Genomic DNA, 14470 nt, shown 5'->3' with positions numbered 1-14470 from the left:
AAGTCCCCGCTATAAAGTGGAGTCTAATTTGATTGACACATCAAAGAAACAAGCACGTGCACAGTGCCGCACAGTGATAACTTCAAAGGCAGCGGCGATTTACAAAGAAAATTTGCCGTTATATTCCATACATTTCCCTCTCAGGTTGAGTTTTAAAACGTCTTTTAAATACATATTCTGTAATTGTTTTCAAGAAATAAAGTCGGAAAGCCTCTAATTTTGTCACATAGAAACGTGTACTGAAGTTTATTTAGTGATCGATGTGCCGTTTACCGGTCCGTCTGCGGGTAAGCCTCTTTAAAATGTTTTATACACATTGTGGTAGGCCCAATAAGATATATAGATCGTAACCGATTCTCAGGACCTATGATTTCCATACGATATTCTCAGACCTTAAAGCTTTTCAATTAACAAGATGCCAGAGAAAATAACAGCCGATGTGCTCATTGCTCAAGTTGCACCACAGAGCATAAGTGAACCCTTTGCCCCCCCCCCCCCCCTCCGCCCCAGGATAAGGGGGAGGGAGGGAGCAGTATGACGTTAACGTTAACCCACAATCCATTTCCCTAAAATAAAAGAACTGGTCCCAATTTATTCTCCTTCAGTCCCTGTTTTCTTTTCATAGAAAGCCTCATTGAGGTCAGTGACGTCACCACATGATCCATTTGTCGTAGAGGAGGAGGTCATTGAAGCTGATGTCCGTGTTACTGACTGGAATACTGAGTTTAACACAGTCCACATTCACATAGCTGTAGCCTTCTGGTAACGTGAAAGCCTCGCGAAGCTTACGTTTCTTCACGTTATAGCACTCCACCGTTCTGACGTCACAGTCTTTCTGGAAGCTTTTCCCGCCAAAAAAATACAGATGTTGTCCTGGAAAGATAGTTTAATTTAGTTTAAAAGATAGTTATAAATGATGGAGATAGTATTTTATATTCATGGAGGATGAGGAAGGGGAGAGGGGGAAGGGGAGGCGAGCAGGAGGTGCTAGAATATTATCTCTTCTCACTTAGACTGACTGAATTAGCAACTATGACCAACTATCTAGTCATAAAGCATTTTATAAAAAAAATAACGATATACATTTGATTGTAATTGGTAGCGTACGTACACTTTTAAAACGTCTTATTGAATAACAAATCATCACCAACTGGAGTTACTGATGAAGAGTCGTACAAACGACACCCAACACCTTTCAATGCAAATTGAGAATTAGATACGGTTAGAGCCAGAAATAAATTAAACTAGATAACACAGCTGTGTCGTTCGTCTAGGACTCCTCACTGACACGAAGTTGAGACCTAGGTAGGTTATGGCAAACACCGGTGACTAAAGTCCACTAATAGACGTTTTCGCTAGTTAAGCTTACATGTAGAACATCCATTGCCCGGCCCCACACGTACCTAGCAGAGTGACTCCAGCGTTGGCCCGGGGGTTAAATACGTTGGGGTGGTATACATCCCAGCACGTATCTCTTCGCGTGTCACCCTTCGATCGAGTATTGTAACTACAGATAGCAGATTCGTCCTTCTCCGACCATGTCTCTTGGTCAAATCCACGACCTTCAATCGAAAATATGCTAAGATCAAATCATCACCAAATCGAAGTAGCGACCACATAAAGAAAGGTTTTATTTTGTTGATTATTTATCATCTAGAAATGTTGTTTAAAGAAACAGTGACGTCATTCCAAAAGTAAACGACGAATTCAGGGCTACTTACCGGAAACAACATAGATATATTTCCCGACGCTGACCATATTATGTTTTTCCCGCTCGTGAGGCAAAATTATACCCTGAATAGGTTCATCCCACTCGTTCGCAACCGCGTCATACACCCTGTAATGTAACAAAACATCTCCGATCATATATAAACAGATCTAACTAAACTAACGTCAAATTAAATGTTCTAATAAATCCTGTATTTCTGTATCTTTATCTGCCACTGAGGATGTAAACAAAATATGGAGAACTCTGACGACTCACCAGAACACGTTGGAACACTGATGTTTGAGGTTACTGATGCCTCCGGAAACATAGAGACTGCCGTCGTTTACACAAGCGGCGTGGTCAGCCCGGGGGCGGGGCAGACAGCTGATTGAGGTCCAGGAGTTGAGCACTGGGTCATAGGACTCACAAAGATCTGTCACCCCTCCGCCATGGATCTCCCCTCCTAGGAGATAAGGTTGAATTTAACAAGAACGCACATAGACCCCCGCAAGTCCATCGTTAATCCCTTATACTAAACATCATCAGAAATTAGGTATATACATTTTTGGCGATTTGAAATTTGAGCAAATTTGAGGATTTTACTAGATTTACACAATGGTAAACTGACTCTCCCACATGATAGGTCCCGGTTTATATAAACTGTAGTAAGCGTTAAACACAATCTAATTAAAATATAGATGGTCATTCTCACTACGTTACATGGACATCTATCAACATCCCATAAGCGGTCACGTTCTGATGACCTTTTGGATTAGCCAATCAAATGACTACTTCCAGAATCTTGGAAGTGATTTTTGTTTTGTCCGAATTAGCAATACTAGAGTGCATAGCTTGCATAATCTGTCAATTTGTTTCAAGACATTTCGTCCCACAAAGCATAAAGCTATATCTACATGCTGTGACGAAATGGTTTGCTTCGATGACATCGACAAATTGGCAATTCGCCCTAAAAGTGAAATATACACATCGCAAAGGTCATCAGAACGTGACCCCTTATGGGATGTTGTTAGATTAATGTAACGTAGTGAGAATGGCCATCTAGATTTTAATTAGATTGTGTTAAACATTACCGTTAAACTAATCATAACAATATCTTTCTCTGTACTCTAATCACCTCTCTCAAAGTGTATAAATTTAACTTCCTGGTCTCAGCCATCACTGTGTAACACATTTCAATTCAAATGTTTATTGCGCAATTCTAATTACACACGTAATTGATGACAATACATAAACTAAAATACATTGAGTACATATCAAGGTTCAACAATATAACCAGAGTATTAGATTATACCGGATGCAGTTCTATAATGACTGTGCATGTATTATGAATAGACAAGTTCTTTGTTTAATCTCAGGGTTACTAGCTGACAAATGGAAATACAGATTTCATCTTCTGACCGATCTGATATAATTTTAACGAGATACATTTCTCTAACTTGACCACACAAAGGACATTTAAGGAAAACGTGGATTTCGTTTTCAATATCATGGTACACACTTAACAAACGTCTATTTTTAGACATGGGTTTCCTATTGAGATGTGATATAGAATTATAATGACGCTTTAAAACTCCTATTATGACGGGCAGGTTATGATGAGCTACCCAGAGGCACATGCATTGGCATAGATTCACGCGTCTACATGTACTAGCAAAACCAAGGGTTCAGTACCTTTTACCTTACAAGGACGGTCAATATATTTATAACAATTTTATAGTATTGGGCCTATTGTCTAACCTGTGACGTAAATACAGCCATTGAGAACGTCGGCGGTGTGTCGACATCTTGCTTCAAGCATAGATGCTCGGCCACTCCATCGACTGGTTGCAGGATCGTACCTCCAGGTCTGCGCGCGGTACTGTCCCGACTCCCAGTCCTTCCCGCCAATAATGTAGAGACAGCCGTCCAGTACAACTGGCCGGAAGCCCACGAGGTGCGTGAGTTTGTTGAACACGAGTGAGTTACATTTCGGGAAGATTCGAGTCTTGGTCCATGGGTCCACCATGAAGTACTGCACCCGCGGACTACCGGAAGTCTTGTTAAACAGGAAGACGAAGTCATAGGACTTCATTCCGATATTTGTGTCATCCATTTTTATAATATTAATTCTGTCTTATGAAAATGTATTCCGGTCATTTAGAAATCTGAAAGAAAGAAAATGAAACTGCATTTTATCTATTAAAAAAGGGTTTCGTCTGCCAACATTTCTTGTTTGTCTTTCGTTTCTTCTTTTCCTCATTTAGAGCTTAAACGCATGGTTACAACCGGCTGAAAGTATATTATCTTCAACTGAACTCGAAAGAATTTCGTTGAAATGTAATCAAATTTTACAATCTCAATCGTGTTTGTATTTAATGTTTAAGGTAATTTGAAAGCTATTATTGCTGACATGAGAGAAAACTCTTTTCTTTGGAAAGTACCCCCTTAGATATCTATAAACTGTTCAGTACAAACTAGTATAGGTCCAAATAAATCATATTCTAGCACTTCTCAGGTCCCTATGACATTATTACTTATACATGTATTTATGGCTCATCATGCAAAATTACAAAGTACACTATTCAAGGACGATATGTAATCTGAATTGAACACTGTAAGTTATATATTATCTTTCAAACAAGTCACTTAAATCTTTATCACGAAATCAATTTAGAACACAGATAGGTTTTCCACAAGATGTCGGTGAATTGATTTATAAGATCTAAATCTCCGAGGATTCTGATCGTGATATAACATCAAACTGCCACATTTTAAATTACACATGAATCATTGCATAGAGAACTGAGAATATTATTCATGTATACACATTATGGCAAATACATAACCTGTACTAGATTATCATGCCTCTGTGAATTATTGGTGGCAACACGTGAAACGCACACTTAAAAGTCAACTCCAACTGATGTTCTCGCCTGTCATCCATTCTCCAATGGTACTGTTTTACCGGGGAAAATTCAATAACCCCACCTTCCCGGTCCTTTGCCTACATTTACTTAATATATCCATGTCTTTGTTTGCATTATATTCGACTTACCGTGTAATCTTGTTTGTCAAGAAACTCAATCTAAATATCAATTTTCAGACGAAATATGTGCATCGATATTTTAAGCCTCATCATAAAATGGTTAAACTCAGTGTCACTGATATCAGAAACATGTACTGTTATATATGTTTCTGCTGATATGGAGGTCTGGAAATATTCTGTCTATAACCACTGACTCTAAACTCAGGGTATACGTTGTTAGCATTCGGTATGGATATACATATATACATGTATACTTACTGTTTTATATCAAACATCAATTTTACCGAAGACAACTATACTATATCGTGGATGTACCATTGATTTTTACTCACAGTTTCAGGACAGGCAATCGGCCATATCAACATTACATCCTTGTCATAGAACATTCAATAAACGTTTTAATAACCCTGATATTAGAGCAACAACTACTTTATTAGTCGTTATGGTAGGCCTAAACCCAATAATCCGGTGTTGGTGAGTATGGGGTGAGTATGGGGTGCTAATCGTGGTGGGGCTTCGGGATTAACAGTTCTAGATTATATGTCAATTACTGGCACAATGTATCTGTAAGCCAGGTAATTGTCAAAAGCTCCTTAAGATTTAGCTGGGCTTAAATATATATATACATATGTGTAATGCTATCGTAAATGATGAAAAGTATATATACATTTGAATATTAAAATAGCACCAGACAAAATTAAAAAAATTGTCGTGAACGTAAGAAATGCCCACTGATCTGTAGACTTACTTAAATCATTGAGGTTTGGTTTAGTATTGTTTAACGTCCGATCAATAGCTTAGGTTCAGAGTATCTACACGTGTAGTTCTTACTACTCAAGGTATGGGTAGAGTTAGAGTCTCAGAAATACTAATACGTCTATCAAAAAAATCTCAATAATTCATTTTTTTTTAATTTGTTTAATATCAAGTTTCAATCGAACCGTAAAGAACTGATAAAATTGATACTTGTACCGTGTACGGTACGCCTAGTTACTACACTGTTTTAATTTGTCACATATATAACATTTCGGTGTTTTAAAGAGGTTTGGCAATATATCGGGACAGAAGAGAATGATTAAGACGGAACTTAAGAAATAAGCGGTAAAATTACGTGTTTTAAAAAACAAAGGGCATTAAATCAGGGATACTACTCCTCGTGATACTCTACGAGAAGTGTTGGGCATTTTTTTCACTGTATTAAAGAATTAAGGGCGTTATATAATATGGAGATGTTCACTGGATAAACGAAGGGTGTTATATGGAGATTTTCACTGGATAAACGAAGGGCGTTATATGGAGATTTTCACTGGATAAACGAAGGGTGTTATATGGAGATTTTACATATAGAAATGAAACATTCTATCGAAGTATTACTGTACATATGTTAACGAATTACTTTAGTATATATTACATAGATGATACAACTAGATGTTTAAACGGATATCAGGAAGGGAAATTAACGTGATATCAAATAAGTTGGACTATATCATCAACTGCGACCGTTTCTAAAATAATAGATCTATAGATACATTAACAGGAAAGGTGGTTTAACAGATAACAGGTTAACATGGAATATGTTACATGTTTTGGCGATATCACAATAAAAAACTTACAAGTACAGATAGTGGTTTGTTTTTTTCTGCTGAATACTCGTGAGCTCATTATCACGTCCATGCCCCTGTGCCGTACTTAACAAACACATTTATGAGTGATGTATAAAATATTCTCTTGGTGCGAAAAAAATGTACTCATTGACCCAATGTAAACAGACTCATTCTAATCCGGTACATGTGGCAGGTGACTTAGGATTCACCTCAGTACCACGCCACATCATCACCATTTCCGTGGGATTCTGTCTTTTTCTCGCGTGCACCAGTCACGTGCCTGTTGAACTGGCCAGCTTGACGTCACCCCTCTTTTTATCTTGGACTACTGCTTTGTTAGAATGCATCATATGCACCTCAAAGTTCAAAAGTTCATTATTTTTGTGGCGTTGACATAGAATAATCATCTTTATAATCAGATATTTTTTTTTAGATACGGCACAACTGTTCTTTCTGAATGTGTTGTTTTATTGATAAAATTTGTTCTATAAGGTAGATATCACCTTATCATAACCACGACCACTTAGAAACATGATTTTATTTGTTTGAAGAAATATCTGATAATCATCTTTTCCTGTACGCTAATACGTAATCGGTAAGCTAATTATTTGCTGAATCGGGTAAGTTGATATGTGTTATTAAAGATCCGCAATCTGAGGAGGAAGTGTGATGCACCGGATGACCCTGTAGCGTAGGCTCATCGTGCACATTCCGGATATTTCCCCTGGTACCGTTTTATTACCATCAATATTATACAACATACTGAATTTCCGGTACGAGGTAAACAAAAATTACAGGTGAGAATGTATTTATAAATTCCAAGCATTTAGTCTTTTTTATTCATAGTGATACGATTATTACTGAGCCATTTGCTTACCATAGAAACATTTTTGTTTTAAAAGATATTCTTTTGCTTACAAATATAATTGTTTATTCCCTTATTCAACATGAATATCGTGTGTTACACAGTTAAAAAAAGTCAACTGGTCATGAGAAAGTTGTCGACTGCGACATATTATATCGCCATAAAACTCATATTCAATAACTATATGTACTGTATATATATACAGACCCTACTTCGGAATAGATGTACAGCATACATCCTTATTGAAGTCTGACTTTCCAATGGCCACAAATCTGAAAATGATGACAAGTAGTGACTAACTCCAATCACTTCAGTCAAGGGGTGACAAGAGTGTGATTTTTCATTTGATATAGTGAGAAAGAAGAGAATTGATCGTTTCATAGCAATCAAATGCTGCATTTCGAAAGTTAATAATAATACTAAATCACACAGTGGTCTTAAAACATCATTATAAACTTTTAAGATTAAGAATCTGATTGCTATATATATCAATTTATTCTCTTTTTATAATCATTCACCATATTTAATGGAAAAAACACTCCTGTCCACAAGTGCCTGTTACTTCAACAAAATGAAACTGTATGAAGTCTGGTGTTGTGGCTAGATGAACATGAATCATTTTCTAAGCCATTTCCACAGTTTTTTTATGTTATTGTTTTCTATTTTACTATAATTTAATGTGTGGTTTCTGGTTATTTATCTGAGTTTTCCTGATTTATCAAACAGGTTATTGTAAGTTTCACAGGGTAAACTTGTATCCTGCACTGAACCACAGCCATCTGAATATATTAATAAGATTATGTAATAAGCCATATAAAAATACACCTAGTATACAGGGTATTTTTATATGGATGACCATATATTATTATTGAAAAAATGTCAAACTCCTGTGACTGAACCATGTCATTGAAATTCTCTGTAGGAAATTACAGGCACTTAAAGTCTGCTTTAGTATAGCCATTTATCCCGCATCTGTTTGCCTTGTAGGCCTGGTTAGATGTAGTAGGTTTAAATAATCAGTGTCACCACTGGTCAGTGTCCTCCATTTTTCAAGTCAGACTGCTAAGCAATAACAACATCAAGAAATCACATATTTTTTTTGATATTTCATTTCAAAACTGGAAATTTCTTATGATATTAATTTGATAGTTAAAATACTTAAAATAATGACAACTCACATGCAATGAATATATAGTCAGTTATTATAGCTACAAAAATATATTTTAGGATTATTAATCAATAAGTCATTCATTTTTTAAAACTCATTTGTTGTTTTTATGATAATATTTTATTGCAGTATTTTGGCCGGGTGTTAAAAAATTATCTTGATGTTTGTTAATATATGCTAAAATTAAAGGAGTAAAGTATTCATCATCTTAAGTGTACATACATGTGTGAAGTTCAATATAGCACTTAGTTTCTCTATTATAAGGAGAAATATATTGTGTACAGTACAGCTAGTGTACATGTAATATATGTTGCTGAGACAGCAAGGGGAGAACGCTGCGTTATTATGATTATAACTCAGTATAAATTTGTTTTTAATTTTCAGGTGATACTAAGGCTAAGTACTTGGGGCCTATGTGATGACAATGAATTGTTGACTTCTGCACCTTTTATAGTATCAATGCTGGTACACACACCTCTGTAGTCATGTGACATCACCCATCTATACTGAGATCTATGATGGACCAGACGAGGGTGTGACATACCGGTACCATGGCCACATGTATGGGTGAGGTATTCACCTGGTCACTCAAGAACCAGACAGCCTTGCCAGGTAATCATAATTAAGGTCTTATGATCACAAGTGTACTGAACAGGGTTACATGTGACCTTGGTATCCTATGCAATATAAATATTGTATTTGTAAAAGCTCAGAACCCAACCAAACTAACAATGATTGCGCAAATAAAAAATCCTGTTGGGTTATATTTTAATGATACATGTACTTAAATATTTCAGATGATGTTCTTGGTATTCATACCTACCATGACAAACAACAAGCTGGTAAGTGACTCTGTGCTGTAGATATGTAGTAAAATATACCCTCCTACAGTTGTTAAGTCGGATAGCTGAAATATTGCATTTTCTATTTCCCACAAAATGTATTATCTGTGTTTGAATTAAAAGTACCTTTTTCTTTATCTCTTAAAGTAATACATGTAGTTCTGAAAAATTCAAACACTGTCAGTAATTTATGATATAAATTGATGTAAGAATTGAGTTATCTCCCTTGATATGTTTTAATCTACAAAATCCTGTTATGAAATTTAACAAGCAAATGTGAAAAAAAACAGCAATGTCCTTATGGAAAATAATTTAAAAAAAACCCCCAAAAAACCTTAAGTAGATGTTTATACAATGTACATGAACATCATGAAATAAACATTGATTAGAATAATTTGTATATCTTCAGTATTGAATAAATTCCATTCATATAATCAAATTTACCAAATTTTTGTATTAATTATGATTTTTAACACCCATTTTAATAAAGTCTTCAGAAAAAATCAGATGAATGTCCACGAAATGCCAACATTTTATCAGTATCTTCGAAAACACTGTGGTACCTAAATTTGTACATGTTTCAGCTGGTGATTTGTTTTTTAGTGTTCCACTTTTTTATAATGTTCATTATTATTATTCGTGTAACAGCCTCACAAAGCCAGCTGTATCTGGAGGAGAGACAACACCACTCAGAAGGTACACTATGTTATATATACACTCCCAAAATAACTCTTGTTTTTATGCAATGTAAACCTTTGCAGGGTCAAAGTGAAAGAGAAGATTGTGCCATATCTGCCACTATTTCTATTTTCATTGTTCTTTAGAGAACAGATGTACTAGTATTATGATATTGAACTATTTGTTAATGCTATCATTGAGGAATATAATTATTTAAACCTAAATAAGTAGCTGTAAGGGAAATAACTCTAACAAAGACAGGAAGAGTAGCATATATTGTCTTAGTTAAAACATTAATGTTAGTAGATATCCTCGTAAAAATATAACTTTCTGCTTGCTCCTCCATGCAATCAGTCTGGAATGTCAAAACATGTATAAGCTGGAAGTACTGTTTAAGAATACTTCATCCATTTCACTTTCATGAAGGAATATTGACAGTACCGAACTTGGATACAAGAATGATTTCAAGCTAATTAAAGACTCAGTAAAGGTGATGATTGTACTTCGTATTTCTTCAGGTCAGGACATAGCCTGGACTCCTAAGAATAAGAGACCGGAGAAGCTGCGAGATACACTAAAGGAGTTAGAGGTTTGTAATCTTATAGTAACACCAAAACACTAAAGGAGTTAGAGGTTTGTAATTCTATAGTAGCACCAAAACACTAATGGAGTTAGAGGTTTGTAATCTTATAGTAACACCAAAACACTAATGGAGTTAGAAGTTTGTAATCTTATAGTAACACCAAACAATAAAGGAGTTAGAGGTTTGTAATCTTATAGTAACACTAAAACACTAATGGAGTTAGAGGTTTGTAGTCTTATAGTAACACCAAAACACTAAAGGAGTTAGAGGTTTGTAATCTTATAGTAACACCAAAACACTAAAGGAGTTAGAGGTTTGTAGTCTTATAGTAACACCAAAACACTAAAGGAGTTAGAGGTTTGTAATCTTATAGTAACACCAAAACACTAATGGAGTTAGAGGTTTGTAGTCTTATAGTAACACTAAAGGAGTTAGAGGTTTGTAATCTTATAGTAACACCAAAACACTAAAGGAGTTAGAGGTTTGTAATCTTATAGTAACACCAAAACACTAAAGGAGTTAGAGGTTTGTAATCTTATAGTAACACCAAAACACTAATGGAGTAAGAGGTTTGTAATCTTATAGTAACACCAAAACACTAATGGAGTTAGAGGTTTGTAGTCTTATAGTAACACCAAAACACTAAAGGAGTTAGAGGTTTGTAATCTTATAGTAACACCAAAACACTAAAGGAGTTAGAGGTTTGTAATCTTATAGTAACACTAAAGGAGTTAGAGGTTTGTAATCTTATAGTAACACTAAAGGAGTTAGAGGTTTGTAATCTTATAGTAACACCAAAACACTAAAGGAGTTAGAGGTTTGTAATCTTATAGTAACACCAAAACAATTGTTCATATTATATTGCATATATGTATTCAGGTGAGTATTTCTGAAAATACAAAAATCTAATCTTGTTAATTGCTTGCATGTCAGAAAGTGCTGTAAAACATACATACACTAGAATCTTGCCACATTATTAACCCAAATGGGATAAAAGTATTTTACATGATTTTGTTTTTCATTAGATTATGTTGTTTAAATTATATGACGATCCTTTTTGTCATGATGGGAGGATAAAGATTGAAGAGACTTCTCATTTCTATATGTATTTAATTTTAGGAGCTGTTGTCACACAACAGACTAGTACATGTCTGGTGGAGAAGTCGAAGGATCCTCCAGGTAATATTTCCTTCTTCTTAGTCATGTCACCCTCTCCTTGGTAATGTCACCCTCTTAATTGGTAATGTAACACTCTCCTTGGTAATGTCACCCTCTCCTTGGTAATGTCACCCTCTTCTTGGTAATGTCACCCTCTTCTTGGTAATGTCACACTCTCCTTGGTAATGTCACCCTCTTCTTGGTAATGTCACCCTCTTCTTGGTAATGTCACCCTCTTCTTGGTAATGTCACCCTCTTCTTGGTAATGTCTCCCTCTCAATTTGTAATGTTATCCTCTTGTTGGTAATGTCACCCTCTCCTTGGTAATGTCACCCTCTCCTTGGTAATGTCACCCTCTTCTTGGTAATGTCACCCTCTCCTTGGTAATGTCACCCTCTCCTTGGTAATGTCACCCCTCTTCTTGGTATGTCACCCCTCTTCTTGGTAAATGTCACCCTCTCCTTGGGTAATGCTCACCCTCCTTCTTGGTAATGTCACCACTCTCCTTGGTAATGTCCACCCTCTCCTTTGGTAATGTCACCCTCTTCTTGGTAATGTCACCCTCTTCTTGGTAATGTCACCCTCTCCTTGGTAATGTCACCCTCTTCTTGGTAATGTCACCCTCTTCTTGGTAATGTCACCCTCTCCTTGGTAATGTCACCCTCTTCTTGGTAATGTCACCCTCTCCTTGGTAATGTCACCCTCTCCTTGGTAATGTCAGTCTTTTCTTTATAATGTTAAATTTTTATATCTAAAAAAAATAAACAAATCTTTCACCAGTTTGGGGTTGAAACATAGAGATCTCTACAAGAAGGTGAAAAATCTTAATTTGACAGATGTGAGGCTTGTCCCAAGGAGGTGAATAATCTTTGTTCAATTATGTTTAAATTGTAAACATAACCTTGATAAATAATATTGTTGACATGACAGGGTATTTATTTGTTATGAACAGTGTGTCCCTTTGTCTCTCACTGGTAAATGTGGATACACCTGTCCAAGGTAAGATAATATGCATTGACCGTTAGTGTCACTGTACTGAGGGACATCTCTATCTGTGTTGCAGGTTGTCCTGAGTAATATGGTCAGTGTGACCTATGTTCTGAGTGGACACAGTGGTGACCTTGATAAGGTCTTCCTTGACAAATCTATGATGATGAAGACCAACACAGACGCAGCATCAGATGGTACGTCTCCCTATCGTAACTACTACGCTATTTACACATAGGCTACTGGTTCTAGCAAACAAACTTTTGTCTTTCAATGTTGTGGGTTCTAATAATGTTCAGCATAGACATAAAAAAAGACTGCAATAGCAATTATCAAAGAGCATAGTAAGTTTGTATAATTTGTCTTTGAAGTGTTCTTCACGCACATGTACAGTAAAACCTGCCTTAGTGACGACCTGAATTAATATACAGATAAGCCACCTCCTGTCAGACGTGAATAACGACCATCATTTCAGTGTCCCAAACATTGAAATGTAACCTGTTATTGGGGTGTCAGTGTTACCTGTTATGAGGGTCAGTGTTACCTGTTATTGGGATGTCAGTGTTACCTGTTATGGGGGTCAGTGTTACCTGTTATGGGGGTCAGTGTTACCTATTATGCAGGTCAGTGTTACCTGTTATGGGGGTCAGTGTTACCTGTTATGGAGGTCAGTGTTACCTGTTATGGGGGTCAGTGTTACCTGTTATGACGTGTATTGTTTGTTTATGTTACAGCATACCTGTGTGAACAGTTCCTGATAACAGTGTATCCCGACCGTAATAAGCTGGACTACACCTACTTTGTCAAGAGACCTCCTCTTGGCGAGGCAATCAAGAGGCTAGAGAAACTCTCTACCTGGGAGCCTAAGGTACAGTGCAGGCTTGATATTGGGGAAAACCAGCTGCTGCAGGTTGTTTGTTTGTTTTTTCTGTAGCTGTACATGGTAGCACAGGTGTGAAAAATGTGTCCTGTCTTGTTGTATACTGTATAATATCATTTATCTTTTCCAATTTTTCAAATGAACAAATGAAAAAATCTATATGTAGGACAGGAATTGGAAGATAATGGGGTACATTGGAGTCTTTTTATAGTATGTCCAAACAGTAAAGAAGGGAAGTAACTCTGGTAGCATAATGGTCTCAGATTGACCTTTTTAAACTGTTGTAGCCTTAAAGCTTGTAAGATTGGTTTTACAAAGCATGACCAACCACCAAAATAAAAAAATTATATACACACTGTACCATAAAACAACCCTATCTGAAAACACTAATAAACGAGGTTAAATTTGTCTTTATTTCTATAAATTTTGGCATATGAACATGTATCTTTATTACATGTAGAGTAGAGAGGAATCAGACGTCATACTGTATCGTGGCATGGGTTCATCAATATTCCTAAACATTGGAGAATATTAAGGGAAAAAAGTAAGGAGCATCATTTTAATTCTGTGATTCCTTCTCTATTATACATTTCAAGTCAAGTAAGGAATCAATTGAGATAATGTCTCACCATGTATATAAATTATACATGGTACATATGGGTAATATAAACAGTCATTTATTGACAGGTGTCGCAGGTAGAAATTCCTGGTCCCATTGGACGCCGTCTGGACAGAAAGCTGTCGGTAAACACTCGACAAGACACAGTAAGTTGAATGCTGACATCTTTTGTGACACTCCAAACACCGTTTGACCCTCCTCACACCATGTGACACTCCTCACACTGTATGACACTCCTCACACCGTATGACACTCCTCACACCATGTGACACTCCTCACACTGTATGACACTCCTCACACCGTATGACACTCCTCACACTGTATGACACTCC

General features: G+C 36.3%; 2 protein-coding genes across 3 annotated transcripts in view; one reads left to right on the top strand and one right to left on the bottom strand.

Moving 5' to 3' along the window:
• Window positions 1-212: 212 nt before the first annotated feature.
• Window positions 213-5196, bottom strand: LOC117324129 (kelch-like protein 13). Its single transcript, XM_033879797.1, has 6 exons — window positions 5087-5196; window positions 3467-3873; window positions 1985-2171; window positions 1722-1837; window positions 1404-1562; window positions 213-873 (listed from the first exon to the last, which is right to left on the bottom strand). Exons 2-6 carry the CDS (start codon window positions 3819-3821, stop codon window positions 650-652), a joined length of 1041 nt encoding a protein of 346 aa, XP_033735688.1. The 5' UTR covers window positions 3822-3873; window positions 5087-5196; the 3' UTR covers window positions 213-649.
• A 1886-nt stretch (window positions 5197-7082) lies between these two features.
• LOC117324128 (WD repeat-containing and planar cell polarity effector protein fritz homolog) overlaps window positions 7083-14470 on the top strand; it is a 57867-nt gene continuing 50479 nt past the window's right edge. For both annotated transcript variants that reach the window (XM_033879795.1, XM_033879794.1), the window contains exons 1-9: window positions 7083-7155; window positions 8776-9003; window positions 9189-9233; window positions 9882-9929; window positions 10430-10500; window positions 11614-11673; window positions 12716-12836; window positions 13374-13507; window positions 14207-14284. In XM_033879795.1, the coding sequence (XP_033735686.1) occupies window positions 8943-9003; window positions 9189-9233; window positions 9882-9929; window positions 10430-10500; window positions 11614-11673; window positions 12716-12836; window positions 13374-13507; window positions 14207-14284 (618 nt within the window). In that variant the 5' untranslated portion in view covers window positions 7083-7155; window positions 8776-8942. The remainder of the gene's footprint in view (window positions 7156-8775; window positions 9004-9188; window positions 9234-9881; window positions 9930-10429; window positions 10501-11613; window positions 11674-12715; window positions 12837-13373; window positions 13508-14206; window positions 14285-14470) is intronic.

The sequence above is a fragment of the Pecten maximus genome, chromosome 3 (assembly GCF_902652985.1).
Source record: "Pecten maximus chromosome 3, xPecMax1.1, whole genome shotgun sequence".
Lineage (NCBI taxonomy): Eukaryota > Metazoa > Mollusca > Bivalvia > Pectinida > Pectinidae > Pecten > Pecten maximus.
Note: the sequence above shows the minus strand (reverse complement) of the source record. Positions and strands in the feature narration are given on the sequence as shown.